This window comes from Ursus arctos, unplaced genomic scaffold, assembly GCF_023065955.2.
Source record: "Ursus arctos isolate Adak ecotype North America unplaced genomic scaffold, UrsArc2.0 scaffold_22, whole genome shotgun sequence".
Lineage (NCBI taxonomy): Eukaryota > Metazoa > Chordata > Mammalia > Carnivora > Ursidae > Ursus > Ursus arctos.
This window is the reverse complement of record NW_026622897.1, coordinates 17,786,035-17,801,838: the sequence shown is the minus strand read 5'-3', so window position 1 is coordinate 17,801,838 and position 15,804 is coordinate 17,786,035. Positions and strand designations below refer to the sequence as shown.

At 42.9% G+C, this 15,804-nt stretch overlaps 1 protein-coding gene across 3 annotated transcripts in view; it reads right to left on the bottom strand.

Moving 5' to 3' along the window:
• Nucleotides 1–15,804, bottom strand: part of JHY (junctional cadherin complex regulator) — a 57,998-nt gene that overhangs the window by 29,309 nt on the left and 12,885 nt on the right. For all 3 annotated transcript variants that reach the window (XM_044386489.3, XM_026505537.4, XM_057316725.1), the window contains exon 3: nt 11,436–11,955. In XM_044386489.3, coding sequence (XP_044242424.3) covers nt 11,436–11,955 — 520 coding nt within the window. The remainder of the gene's footprint in view (nt 1–11,435; nt 11,956–15,804) is intronic.

The window sequence follows — 15,804 nt, the reverse complement described above, 5'->3', positions numbered from 1 at the left end:
CTGCATTAATTCTGTTCTATTTCTGATTCATTGTGCTCTGCGGCAGTCCGAGCCCGCTAACATCTCTCTCTCTGTCTCTCTCTCTGTCTCTCTCTCTGTCTCTCTCTCTCTCTCTCCATACGTGGCCAGCAGAGGCGGCGGAGGCAAGGCGGCATAGAGAGCCCACCATTGTCAGGCTCCAACACGGATATTTTGCCCTGTTTGTATTATCTGGGGATTTGGATTCGCGATTCAGCTGTTTAGAGACAAAGCACGTGAACGATTTTGGCTCTGCTGTCGGTTGCTTTCTCCGTTCCTGCAGGACACTTCGTAATGCATTTCACACGTAGGTGCTCAGTCAGAACGTGATGACATTGGAACCTTAGGAGATACTACTTTTTTGCATTCATTTTTCACATAAGATCCTGCAGCTTCTAAAACCCCCGAACTAATGATGCCAGCCACCGCTTTAAAACCCTTCAGTGCTTCCCCATTGCCCTTAATCTTTAAAGGTTTAAGGTCCTGCATTCTGTACTTCTTGCTCTTTTCACATCGTACTTTCCTAACTCTGCGGTTGGGTTGGGCCACAGGCACCCTTATCTCTGGGTCTGTGCGTAGGCCATCCTTTGCTGGGAAACCCCTCTTCACCTCACTTATTCTGACCAATCCCATTCCCTGCTGCTGTTACAGCCTGGGCTGAAATGGAACTTCCTCCAGGAAGCCTTCCTTGATTCCTCAGAGGTTACAATAGAGGCACCTGAGCCCAGGGCCTTGGCACTTTGTACTTTCCCTTTTGTAACAAGTATTACCTTGGTAATTAGGTTAGTTTCCCCTCTAGACTGTAAGTCCCAGCTCTGGCGGCGCTATTCACAAGGGTCACGCGCGGCGGTCCTGAATGTGCCCGGCGCATACGTGCTCAGAAAATATTAGTGAAAAGACCTATCTACACGGAGCACTGACCTCTCCATTTACATCAAAACACATAGAATCTACTGGTGTATCTGGCTAGATTGGGGGCTTATAATAAAGCAGGTAGCTAACTGTCAACAAAATAAGGTGGAAAGCAGGTCTTATCTTTCCCTCTCCCTTGCTCGCTCCGCCCAAAACCACTGAGCCGTCACCCTTCACATGTGCTGTTCCCTCTTCTAGGAACATGCTTTCCTCCAATATTTGCATGATGCACTCTCTCACCTCCTTCATGACCTCTTTAAAACTCTAATTTACCCCCACCCCCAAGCTCCCTATTTCTCTGCTCTCTTTCTCTCCCCAGCACTTCCATCCCCTACAAAGACACTGATCCACCTCTTTTTGTCTATTGTCCGTCTCCTACTAGAAAGTTAGCCCCCCGAGAGCTGGGATTTTTGTCTTTTGTTCAGTGATATATTCTAAGTACCTAAGACCATGCCTGATACATAATAAGCTCTTAATAAATATATGCAAATGAATGAAGCAATTAACTATTTTCAAGACTATGAAAGAGATTTTTAGGAATATCTTGTGTTTGATTAACCAAGTAACCCGAACTCTATGTAACACAACTAGGAATATGTAAGTGTGACCTCTGGATGGCCACAGAATTCAAATTGCTCCATTACTAAAATCCTTCAGTGACTCCACGCCACGTAGAGGAAAGGCATAACTCCTTAGCCCAGCGGTTCTGAAACTTGAGCATGTATTAGAATCACTTGGAGGGCTTATTAAAACAGATTGCTGGGCCTCGCCCCAGAGTTTCTGATTCAAGAGGTCTGGGATGGGGCCCAAGAATTTGCACTTCCAACAATTTCCCGGGCGATGCTGATGCTGCTGGGACCAGGGACCATATTCTGAGAGCTCCTGCTTTACAGTGACGTACGAGGGCGTGCATGAAAGGCACCTGCCAGTTTCTCTAGCCTTAATACCCACACTTCCATCCTTGCAATCTGGACATGTACAACACGGAAGGTTTCGTCTTCTCCTCCGCACACTGGATTCAGTAATACTCTCCAGTCCTTCTTTCAGATATCCCAACTGATGCCTACAGCTGATGCTCACGGCTGGCCAGCTACTCTCTAGGATGCCCACCAGTTCGGTTGTATGTTTACCAGGAAGCTTTAACACGTGTTCACAAACCTGTTTATTGTAGGTTTTGTTAAAATTACAGCTTGTATTTGAAGGTTAGATAATTTGGAGAAATCTGAGTGTGAACAGAGGGTTGTTATTTTCATGGAAATGAAGTAAAATAATTTAGAATGGCCCCATAAAGCAAAAGGCAAGAGAACAACTCGGTGATGGTGGGGGGGGGGAAGCTGTAAAAGATTAGGGGAAACAGTTATAAAAAAGTTGAAGAAAGGTTATGTTCTTAGATCTATTATTTTAAAAAATATTTTTTAAATTATTTATTTTAGAGAGAGAGCGTGCGCGAGCTCGAGCAGGGGGAGGGGCAGAGGGAGGGAGAGAGAGAGGGGGAGAATCCCAAGCCAGTTCTGCACTGAGTGAGGAGCCTGACTTGGGGCTCGATTCCAGGACCCTGAGATCATGACCTGAGCTGAAGTCGAGAGTCAGTTGCTTAACTGACCGAGCCCCCCAGGGGCCCCTAGATCCTTTCTAAAGGTTTTTAAAGTATTTCCTTTGCTTTTAAGAACTCAAAAGTAGAAATCCTAGGTCCCTCAAACTGATGCAGAAGGACAACACCGTACTCCAGGAGCACACGCACTGACAGGCGAGGCCTTGGCCCCTCCAGGACAGACTGGTGAGTCAGTGTAGGTCTGGATTCTTTCGGTGAAAATCAACTGTTTAGGGTCATCATTTTTCATGTCTGCTTGAACCACTGTATTGGATTAATTAACCAAATTCCAGTTCCTGACTAGTACCCTGGAGGCTTCCCCTGTATCAGCAGGCTTCCACCTAAACCGTGGCCTCTCAACGCTTTTATACTGTTGCACTCACTCCCTTTGCCTGCAATACTTCTGCTGCCTGCCTCCACCTGCTACCTTCTTTTTAAAGAACTTGATCAATGGTTGCCTCTTCCATGAAGCCCTCTCTGACTTCCCTTGACAGACTCATGCACTGTTTCTTCTGTGCAACTTTGGGACCTTTTGTGTCTCTTCTGTAGGTACTATTTTCTTTATTTTTAAAAGATTTTGTTTATTTATTTATTTAGAGAGAGAGAGTGTGAGCAGGGGGAGGAGGGGTAGAGAGAGAGGGAGAGAAGAGAATCTCAAGCAGACTCCACACTGAGTGGGGAGCCTGACACGGGGCTCGATCTCATGACCCTGAGCTCATGACCTGATGTGAGATCAAGAGTCGGATGCTTAACTGATGGAGCCACTGGTACTGGCTCTTCAGTGTGGCTGCTTCCTGCGAGGCCGGAAACTGCTAAAGACCAGATACGCTGGCAGCAGCAAAAATGGCTGCAGACCCCTAGCCCTCTGGGGCCTTTAATGAAGAGGCAGAGCATCCTTCTTCCCATTGCCACGGCTCTGGTTCACCGCAGAAGCAGGTGCTCTGGCCCCGGGTAAGACAGCAAGGCCTGTCGGGCACTCCAGGCACGTTTGCGAAAGCTATCCTGAGAAACGATTGCTTATGTTAAGGTTCTGGTTTTTGAAAGGGCATGCTTTCGTCAGGAGGAGAGTTTTCTTCTCATGGATCCCTTGTCAGTGATGTTGAATTAATGGAGTGTCACTCTATAGATCATACAATCGGTAGCTGAACCAACTAAGTGCTGAACAGTGCGCGCAGAAAGATGCCTTAGGAAACGTGTTATACTGGGGAAGAAACCAGGAAGTTCAATTTGAATTACGCTCTCGTAAGTAAGTGCTCTTGTTGCGGTCACACAGGGCAAAAGAAAAAAACCCTAATCAATGAAGATACGGAGTGCTTACTCTATAGGAGAATAATTTTTATGAGTATGATGGAGGAGAGACTCAAAAATACCACCGAAACTGGAAGAATTCGGAAAAAAAAACCCAGTAATTCTGTTTCTAACCAAATATAATTAGAAAAAGATGATCATCATTGAAATAAAGGTAAAGCTTAATTTTATAGACAACCAAAAGTTTCACTAAGTCTTAAACTACAGAAAAGAAGAGCACTATAGCACTGAAATATGAGTCTAGGGGCCGGGTAGCTCCGTCAGTCAAGCCTCTGCCTCTTGTCTTTGGCTCAGGTCGTGATCTTCTGGCGTGTGAGATGGACCCCTGCATCAGGCTCTGCACTCAGTGGGGAGTTGGCTTGGGATTCTCTCTCCTTCTCCCTCTGCCCCTCCCACTCATGCTCTCTCTCTCTCAAATATTTTTTAAAAATTAAAATATTAGTCTTATCCAGTAGGAGACCAAATTCAAGTCAAATGTTCAGTAATAAATATGCAGGGCTACATGTTATACCAAGCTTTCACGTACAGTGTCTCGTTCGGTCATCCCATAATCCTGGGTCTGTGGTAGAAGTCAGAGGCCATTGAGCTGCATCTCGGGAGGGAGGGGAAGGTCTTCCCAAGCAAACAAGGTGAGGAAGAGGGGTCCATCAGCATGACCAGAAACGCAGGGGAGACGCTGGGTCTGGGAGCCGTGAGTTCTCGGAGGACACAAGGGGTGGGGATGACGAAGGAAAAGGCTGAAGCCGCAGGAAGGGGCTGGGCCGCGGAGAGCCTTGTGCACCACCCTGAGAGTTTGAATCTGACCTACAACATGGTGAGTGTGAGGTGTGCCCGCTCAAACCCGCTTTGTGGACGGTCTTCTGGGAGTCCTACCGTAGACCGGGCTACTGGGGCATTGAAATGCTACCCTTTTAGCTACACTTTCTTATTCTACCTGAAGTCCTATCCCTTTCCCTTCAGGCACTATGACCTGAAAAAGGAAAAAAAAAAAATCTGTTCAGAAGAGCCTATTCCCAGGGCGATTCCTTTCCTTTCCTATGCCTTGAGAATGCCCTGTGTTGACAATAGCTTCTCTTTACTGCCTGCCACACGTCAGGAGCTTTCTATAATTTTTTCCGATAAGCCTCCAGGCAGAAATTGACCCCATATAATAGATAAAGAATATCAGGCTTAAAGAGTCACTTGCTCGAATATCTGGGAAGTGCTCCCACCTGGTTAGCGGAAGAGCCAGGATATAACCCATGATTGCTGACTTCCAAATCAGTGCTTTGTTTTGGTTTTATTTTTTCTCCGGTAACATTGTGCTGCCCCTAGGGGAGAAGGCTGCTCCCTCGGCTGCACAAACCAAACCTCGTCCCCCAGACCTTCCACAGTTTTCTCTTCCTCATCTGTTCACGTTCCAACTTGAATGACAGCTCCTCAGAGAGTCCTTCCCAAGCACCCAGACATCCCAGTTACACTCCCCTTCATCATTTTATTAAGTTATTCCGTATCCTTTGAGGTATTTATTGGCACTTGAAATTATTTTGTTACACGTTTCTGGCCTCTGTCACATGACTGGAACGTAAGCTCCATGAAGCCCAGGCTCTGTGTGTCTTGTTTTCTCTTGCATCCCTAGCACTGAGTGCCAAGCACGTAGCTGGCGCTCAATAAATGCTGATTGACCTGCTGTTCCAGCAAGAGCCACGACTGTATGGGTAGTGGATTCTTGATGGGGCTTTATATGGTCTCGAAGACTATAAGTAACTGAATTAGCCTTTCTAAATTTGTTTTCACAAAGTATCAGTAATTTCTTTGCAGGGAAGGACAAGAGAAGAGTAACAGGTCCAAAGTACTTACTGCTCTTTTCTGAGCTTGCTAAATTTTCCCTTCCTTGGTCTTCAAAGTCACATTGGAATCAAGATAGAAAGGTAGCTCCTTTTTCAAGACACAAATGTCCTTTAATGGTAGACCGGAAATGGACTCAAATTCTAACTAATGAGTTTCAGACAAACACCGAACAAGGCATGAATAAAAAAAAAAAAAAAAGGAAGTCCTGAATATTCACCAGCAAAGTTACTGGCTGACGGTGATACTTAGGTGCCCTCTAGTGTGTGTTGGTTTTTATATCAGTTCCTTGCTTCACGCGTCACGTGGTAAAGATCTCCTCCTGTATTCCAAGGTGAATTTCCCAGTGCATTTTAACGTACGATCAACAGATGAAAAATGTACATCGTACAGATGACAGTTGGCAAAAATAATTGTGGAGCAATTTAAAAACTGACGGTTCTGCTCTGAGCCATTATTTCCAAGCAAAGAATGCAATTTAGGTGACCCTGAGCGGTTGGGGGGTGTGAAGTTACAAGGGTTACTACAAAATATTGTGTCTTGTGAATCCATAGGCATAGTTCAAAAATAAAAGCTATAAAAGGGTATAAAGTGAAAGGCTGTTCCCACCCTGTTCCCCCTCCACCCTCCACAGTGAACCACCTGCATATCCTTCCACAGTTTCTAGTGCATACCAAAGGAAATATGTAGCTTTATTCTTCCCGACTTTTTTGCACTGTATGCACTGTTCTACACCTTTAATTTTTTCTGTAATAATCAACCCTGATAAATTGTCCATAACGGTTCATGGAGAACATCCTCATTATTATTTTTTTAACAACTACAATGTACTTTATTCTATGGATGTACTATAATTTCAGTATTACTCACATGATAGACTCTTGGGTAGTTTTCAATCTTTAGCTGAAAAAAAGCCTGAAATGACTAATCTTGTACAGGAGTTATTTTGAAACTGCACATATATAACTAGGAAAAATTCCTAGGAGTGGAACGTGTTGGGTCAAATAAAAATAACCGTAGCTATCACTTACATGGCGCTTGCTGTAAGGCAGGCATTGATCAAACCACACGACATGTATTAACCCATGTGTTTAATCTTCTTAATAATCCCGTGAGGAAAGTACTATTATTATCTCTCTCTCTCTTTTTTAAAGATGAGGAAACTGAGTCCCATAGCTGTTAAGCACCTGCCCAAGGTCAGACAGCAGGTCGTGGTGCTCTAGAGTCTATTCTCTTAGCCATTATGTTTTACTATTTCAAGAAGTATATGTCTTTGTATTTTATTTATTTATTTTTTAAAGATTTTATTTACTTATTTATTTATTTGACAGAGCGAGAGAACACAAGCAGGGGGAGCAGTAGAAGGAGAGGGAGAAGCAGGCTCCCCGCCAAGCAAGGAGCCCGATGCTGGGGCTCGATCCCAGGACCCTGGGATCACAAACTGAGCCAAAGGCAGATGCGTGACCATCTGAGCCACCCAGGTGTCCCTATATTTTAAGTAGATTTAACAAATCGTCCTCCACACCCCTTAGACCAATTTAGTATCTCACGAACCTGACTCTACATTTGTGCCCACAGGTTCATCAAACGTTTGGAATTTTGTTGGTTTAATTATAGGCGAAAAATAGAATCCCAATGTAGTATTGATTTGTATTGCTCTTCTAATGACTGAGGTTGGTTATCTTTTCATATAGTTCATAGATATATGTATTAACTTTTCTGTGAATTTTCTATGGATGGCCTTTGTGTATTTTATTTATAGTGAGATTTTTGGTCTTGATTTCTAGAAGCTCTTTGTATATTAGAGATATTAGTGTTTCATCTGTGTTATGAATTAGAAATATTTTTCTTCTTTATATTTTGACTCATGCTTTTTTCTACAGAAGTTTTCATATTTATGTAGTCAAATTTATCAGTCTTTTGTACATTTTGGATTTTGAAACATTTCGAGATTATGGGAGAATTTGCTTGGTTTTCTTTTTCCTAGTATTTTTTAAAAATTAAATATTTGGTCCATTTGGAATTTATCTTGTTGTATGATATGAGGTATGGATCTGACTTCATTTTCTTCCAGATGGCTACCAAGTTGTTTTACTGAACAATCCATCATCTCCTCACTGATTTGAGATACTGCTTTATCAAATCCTAGTATCATATCCTATATTTCCATATGTAATTTGGCTCTATTTCTAGACTTTCTACTCTGTTCCATTTTTCTGTCTATACATGCATTAAAGATTATCCTAGTATTATTGTGGCTTTATAATGCACTACCTGGTAGTGCTAGATTCTCTCATGATTCTTAATGTCCAGAGCTTTCTTTATTATTCCTGCTTTTATTTTTCATCTGAACTTAATCAGCTTTTTGAGTTTTATTTAAAAAAAAACTGTTGACATTTTTTTTGGACGGTCATAAACTTCTTAGATGTCCTTTCAAATCTTTCTAAAGACAATACACTACTTAAGATACTGTCTGATTCAACTGAGCATAAATGCTTGTCTCAAAATGAGGTATTAAAAAGCTGATTTTCTTTGCTGTTTATTGGTAATTGACATTTAGTCATTTGGCGATAGAGGTCATTTATCCTTTCAACATTTCTAGTTGTAAGATAGTGGTCATCTCTTTCAAAGAAATTAAGAGGAGAAAATAGTTTTTCAAACATGAAAACCTTCCAGATAGATGCTGCTTAATCTAAAACAAGACCAGAAAGGGATAAAGAAAGGGGGGGGGGTAATCAGAAGGGGGAATGAAGCATGAGAGACTATGGACTCTGAGAAACAAACTGCGGGCTTCAGAGGGGAGGGGGGTGGGGGAATGGGATAGACCGGTGATGGGTGGTAGGGAGGGCACATATTGCATTGTGCACTGGGTGTTATACGCAACTAATGAATCATCAAACTTTACATCAAAAACCGGGGACGTACTCTATGGTGACTAACATAATATAATAAAAAAAATATTAAAAATAAATAAATAAAATTAAAAAAAAAAGAAAAACAAAAAAAACAAGACCCTCCAAACCCGCCACCCCTAATTCTTACCTCCTGCTCCCAAATCAATCAGCCATTGAAAACATCAATGTTCTGTAGGTACTGACTTACACAACTATGACGTTGGGTTTCTGAAAAACCCTGTATGGACTTTATGTGTGGTCCACGGACCAGCAGCCTTAACCTCACCTGGGCACTTGTTAGAAATGCACCCTCTTGAGTCTCACCCCACACCTACTAGACTAAAATCTGTGTGTTAACAAGATTCTGGGGGTGGTTCATAAGTGCCTTAACGTTTGAAAGAGAAAAAGATCAGTGGTTCTCAGTGGACCCAATAGCAGAAGTGGCATCACCCAGAACCATGTTGAAAAATTCAAATTCTTGGGTCCCACCCTATACCTACTGAATCAGAAACCCTTAGGTTAGGTCCAGCAATCTGCTTCAACAAGCCCTCTGGTTGATTCTGATTCACACTAATGTCTGAGACTCCCTGATGTAAAGCAGTGGTTCTCAATCTTGGCTAAGCATTAGAATCACTTGGGGAGCTTTGAAAAATCCCCATGCTGACAGTGCACCCCAGATGAGTTAAATCAGAAATTCGGGGCCTCAGGCCAAGGAATCTGTACAAAGCATAGTTTTTGTCCGTAAGAAAACCTATAATCTGTACTGACAGAAAGATCCGCACATACTTCATGTATAAATAACGACTTGAAAGGAACAGATTGTTCAATGCTATTGACTATAATTCAGTAAAACAGTTACATGTATCCTATCAGTGTTAAGTCAAACTAATTTCTATCCCTTTAAAAAGAAGAGGAGTAAGATGAGGAAATGTATGTTGGAAAATGGTGAAGAAACAGTTTTGAATATGATCAGCAATCAGCCCTTAGACATTTGGTCCTGGAGAAAGTGGTGGACAAGGTCAATGGCCACTTCAAAGACTAGTTTATGAGCTCAAAGATTGAGCAAGCCAAAAATGCTTTAAAGTTTCCTCCCTGGCATAACAAAAAATTATGCTATGGAATCACTGACAGTCAACTCACCCCAATATTGTTTGTAAATTAAGTTACAACTCTAAGAAAAATCAGCAAGTAAGAAATCAGCAGTTAAAGAGTTTATAATAAAGCTACTTTCACTTTTATTAGTAGAGATAAAACTTTCTTTTGGCTTCACTATTTGCCTCTCCTTCTAGACTGGCTTCTTTTGAGAACACATTTAAAAATAAATGAAAAATATTGGTCTGGTCTGGGAGAAATTACTGGCTATAAATATTTTTCACAGATAATGGACTGTTGAATTTATATTTTTAAAGGAGCAACCAAGCAAAATTCAAAATTTTATATATTATGAAAAGTACACGAACACCTAAAATTGGGTCAAAAATGTTGATAATTCTTTTGCATTCAGCTAAATGTTTGTTTTGAGAATTCAGCTGAATATGCTACATCCATTCCTCTGTTTTATTATTAGTTTCAAAGGCAAGGCTGTGACCATAATCCTTTAAGACTATAAAAGGAGTTTCTGAATTAAAAGAAAATCACAAATATTCATCTACCTCCTCTTTCATGTTCTATCAAAAAATACTTACAGGTTAGAACAGGTTAGAGCATTTTAAATAAAACCAATTTGAATTTGGAATAGGTCTAAGGGCATCCCCGTGTAATGTAATAACCTTTCCTTCGTATTTGAAGATGACCTCACATTAGTAGGTAACGAATTTCAAGCTCGTTCCCCCAAGAAGGATGGTGGATATACTGATCTAACCATTCTTTCCTTATGTCCATGGACATGTCCACTAGGAGCTGGGCCGATAGGATCTTTATGAGAGCCCGTGAAGTAGAGCTAAGGCTACTGGCTCCAACAGATTTTGAATCCATCATCTGAGAAAGAAAGGGAGGGCATTTGTTGTTCCAATTTTATAGATGGAGAGACTAAAGTTTAATTATATCCTTTGCACAGAAAAAAGGATGGTGTAGTGATTATTAGTTGTGTTGGAAAGGTAACAGAATCACTGGATAATTAAAAAAACAAAACAAGGGGCTCCTGGGTGGCTCAGTTGGTTAAACGTCTGCCTTTGGCTCAGGTCATGATCTTGGGGTCCTGGGATTGAGTCCCATGTTGGGCTCCCTGCTCAGTGGGGAGTCTGCTTCTTCCTCGCCTTCTGCCCCTCCCCCCCACTCATGCATGCGTGCTTGCTCGCTCGCTCTCTCACGTGCATGTTCTCAAAAAAAAAAAAAAAAAAAAACCAAACCAAACAACCACTTGGTATAGCCTGCCACCCTCTTGCTACCACCCAAAATGTATATAAAATCTAAGCTGAGAATAACTTGTGTGTTTGTTGCCATTACTGATGTGTGTTAGGTCACCTCCAATGTATTGGGACATTTAGAATTAGTGGAACAGGGGCGTCTGGGTGGCTCCGTCAGTTAAGAGTCTGCCTTTTGCTCGGGTCATGATCCCAGGGTCCTGGGATCGAGTCCCACGTAGGGCTCCCCTCTCGGTGAGAAGCCTGCTTCTCCCTCTCCCTCTGCCTGCCGCTCTCCCTGCTTGCACTCTCGCTCGCTCTCTGTCAAATGAGTAAATAAAATCTTAAAAAAAAAAAAAAGAATTCATGGAATAATCCCCCTGATTCTTCAAAGAGGAGCAAGGGATGGGGCCTTTGTTTTACTCAGCCACATGGTTATAATGACATCACCATCTCAAGGGAAGTGATCTCCAGCCATTTCAAACAAAGGCTAATTCCAGTCTAGTAGTGCTGGGAAGAGATTATTAAATAGCACTTACATACCTGTTCTGGGAGAATGTCCCCCCTTTTTTTATTGTGAAGTTGAAGATAAGAGTCCGTTTTAGGAGTAGGTAATCCCAAAGTCAGCTTGTTTTTTTCCACGAAATATTGTTTGGACTTCCTTCGACGACGGCCACGTGATCCTGGCAGGAAAACCTCATTATGTGAACTTGAACTCTTCAAGTAATGAGAGACGTTGCTTGACTTCTCCCCCAGATCACTGTCGCTCGGCTCCGAAAATGGCTGGCTGCGATGGGTACCACGCTCATAGTTTGGGCTTAAAAATTCACTGCCAAGCAAGGAGTCCACGCTCTGTGGGCTACTCTTGTGTTCGCCTTTCTCGCCTGAGAGTTCCATGGATGTCTCCTTGGAAGGGTACAGTGGATCGGGAGTCGGATTTTTAGTAGAGCTGTCTACAGACTCCGGCAGTGTTTCCATCGTCAACAACTTCCTCTCCTCTTTCTTACTCTTCCAGTTTGGGTCATAGCGGAGGTCCGAATATTTGTCTTCTACTGGTTGTTGGCTGCCCAAAGCAGAAAGGAAATGTCAAGTCCTTAATTAAAATGAATTTACTCATAATGTTTAGTTATCTGACTTGAATCTTTCTCCTATAACTTCCCTTTTACTACCTCTGTGTCGAAGCCGTAACGGAGGCTCAGATCAGGCTTACGGAGTATACGTAAGGGCACAAAGGCTTCAATTACAAGTTCATTAAATTAGGGACTAAAAATTAGGGATAATTAATTTGTAAATGCCCAAAAGCAGCTGAAAATCACATGCCAGTGACTCACTGTGCTATGCACACTTTCGGTACTTCAGCTAGTGAAGGTAAAACTGATTTCACATTTTGGCTGGTGACACACACGTCTGGGTGCTTATCTAGGAAGAAAATGCCATTATTGCCTGGATGAGAGTTTCCTCGGTCTGCTGCTCCTGTGAGGGAAAGCAAGATTTATCTCAAGTGAATACCTACCCAGGCTCATCCTTTTAAGTAGTTTGCTTTTCATTTCGTCTTTGTAGATTTTATCACACGCGCAGTAGAAAGATCCCCAGGGTTCAGAATCAGACGGCGGCTCACTGAAAAGTTCTTAGTTCATATTCTTTTGGTTTGTGGCACAAATGCCCACGAAACCGAGCACAGGTCAGTGTGTGCTCTTAGCTCTTGGATGGCCCTATTTCAGCAAAAGGTTAAACATATGGTCCTGCCATAGGGACATGGGCTAGTCCAGAATCAGGGCCTATGACCCCAAATAAAGTCTTCCCTTTTTCCTCATGACAGTCTCAATTTGTAAGGCACCTCCTGGTCTTAACCAAAAAAAAAAAGAAAAAAAGAAAAAAAATGCTGGTAGTATGGCATATTTAATGGCCCCTTTGATCTTCAAAAGCTAAATGGGAGAGATTTTCCTTCCTTGAGTATAGTAGATGCAATCTTCTAATCAAAAAGAATATGTAAATCACGTAGGCTTTTTATGCTACTTGATATTCCCGTTTGCAGAGGACATAATTTTATGCTGGGTAAACAAACTAATGGTGCCCCTACTACTAATTTCCTTCTCTTAATGTGGCCCTAGATGTCTTTTGATTTGATGTAAAACAAAAATTAGAGTGAAAAGACAAAACTCCCATGTCTTGCTAAACTGTCATATTGAATTTTTCCTTCACATATTAACTTCTTGGGACACCTGGGTGGCTCAGTCGGTTAAGTGTCGTGATCCCAGGGTCCTGGGATCCAGTCCCACATCGGGCTCCTTGTTCAGCGGGAGTCTGCTTCTCCCTCTCCCTCGGCCACTCCCCCTGCTTGTGCTCTCTCTCTTTTTCTCTGACAAATACATAAAGAAAATCTTAAAAAAAAAAAAAAAAGATGGAGAAGTTCTTGGAGTGGGCTGCTCTTCTTTCTCCACCAAGGGAAGAAAAATGATACTCTCTTCCAGCAAAATGCCTGAATGGAGATCGCACACATTTGTTGGGAAGTTGGAGGTCAAACTCTGCAACCCAGCCCACTCCCTAAGCACCACGGGTTACCTGCCTCTGGGGCTTTTGAGGACGAGGTTTCGCCTGTGGGATGTCATGTGAACTCCCACGGTGTTTTGGCCTTGACTTTCACTTGGCTCTCTAGGTCTCAGTAGGCACGGAGTGGGGACCTGGGATGGTCCAGCAGGGCACAATCTGGACTTGGGACTGGACACACCTGGGCTCAAGTTCTGGGTCTGTCGTTAGCTGTGCATGAAATCATGTCATCTCTGAGCCAGTGTCTCTTGTCTGTAAGTAGCGATCAATTATATTTGTTCTGCTTACTTCTCAGGATTGCGTAGACATCAAAATGAGACCGTATATCTTAATGTTCTGTATTTGTGCTTATTTCACCTTCCACTATAGTAACTTTGCCTCTTCACCTAGTTAAAGCTTTGGGCGGCAGGGACTGACAGTCTCCTTCCTTCCCTAACCTCTGCCCCAATACTCCACCCTGTGCTCTGGGCAGAGGAGTGAATGAGCGTTTCTTAAATAACAGCCTCTAAAATTACTCGAGTCAACACAAATGTGGCATCAGATATTAATTTTTAAAAACCCAATGGTAGTAAATTAGGACCTACACATGCAGAAAACCTTCTTCCATTGGACCAAATTCGTGAATGATTTTAGGGTTTATCATGTAATGAGTTCAACATAAAGGTCAACTGTGATTGTTTAGGTGGGGAAGAACGGATTAAGGGGCACCTTGATTATATCTTCAAGTAAATATATGAATTTTTTTTTAATGAAGAAAGGTGCTGTTTCCCCATATCCAATACATATTGAAAAGAAAAAAGTCAATGTAACTGCCCTGTTCATTCGTTTGCTCTATTTCACAGAACTTCTTTCATTTACTTGCTCGCTCAGGGATTCTGCTGGGGGTTTATTGAGCACTTACTGAGCTAGGGGATACAGGGATGGGCTCACAGCCTCGTGGGGATACAGACAAGAAAACAAGCAATTTACAATGGGAGTGATGAGTGTCCTGACGAGGAGCACGGGCCTATCGAGACTCACGAGGGACCTCCAATCCCATCTCAGGAGGTCGAGCGAAGCTTTCTGAAGGACGTGATGGTTGAGCTGAGACCTAAGGCTAAGAAGGAGAGGGACTGTATGCCAGGCTGAGGGAGGAGCTTGTAGAACGGAGTGGAGGGGAGAGCGTGGTGATTTCAAAGAACAGATTCTGTAAGGATGAAAGGAAGGTGGAGGAGAGCTCAGGGTGAAGCAGAGGTGAGATCTTGAATGGCTCTGTAAACGCTGTGAAGAAATGTGGCTTACGTAAATTAACTTGGGAGTCTGGTTTCGAGCAAAAGTAATTAGAGAGCAAAGATGTTAGACGTAAGTACTTTTGGATAGCCCAAGTGATGGGTGTTTGGAAGGTATTAACTACAGGAGCATTTTTATTTGCTTGTTTGTTGTAAAGTTTTAGAATAGCTAGCCCTCTTCTTTGTGCTCCTTAAAGCAGGGGTTGGCAGCCTTTGAAAGTGAGTATCGCACTGGGGATCACTGCTCTGTTACTTAGTTGGGGGTGGGACATGGAATGCTAACTTTGGGAACATAGCCCATACTGTATGCCAGTTAGGGAATGCTGATGGTGAATCTCCAGTTTTTTCCTTAGAAGAGCCCAAAGAGGGGCACCTGGGTGGCTCAGTCAGTTGAGCGTCTGACTCTTAGTTTCAGCTCAGGTCAGGATCTCAGGGTCCTGGGATTGAGCTCCGCGTCAGGCTCCCCGCTCAGTGCGGGGTCTGCTTATCTCTCTCCCTCTGCTCCTCCCCCCAACTCGTGCTCCCTCTCTCTCTCTGAAAAATAAATAAAATCTTAAAAAAAAAAAAGAGCCCAATAAGAGAAGTACTATTATTATGCCCATTTAATAGATGAAGGAGCTGGAGCTTCGAGAGCTTACGTAACTTTCCCAAGGTCACCGAGTGAACAAGTGGTGGAACCAGGACAAAGACCCTGGCATCTGGCCGACTCCCGTCCGCCTAGCTGGCCTCTATCATTCAGCTATTTCCATAGGTGGTCGTGGAGCAAGGTCTGCCTCATGTGGGTTAGTGAATCGGTCTGTCGGCCAGTCAGCAAACACACGCTGAGCAGCTCCCCGGGGTCCTAGGCATTGAAGCATGGTGAGCAAAACAGAAGCAGGCTGGTGGATCTTACCTGCTGGCAAGGAAATAGGCTTTCTGGGCCAGCTCTCATGATCAAGTAATAAATTAGATATATAAAGAAATGCAGCACATATTGGGTATTTAAAATGGGGGGGGCATAGGCTCACTCATCACTGAAAATACGTTAACGTCTTATTTCCAGATTCAATTGCTAGATGATATCTCAAAGTCCATTTCATTTCTATTCTATGACCCTA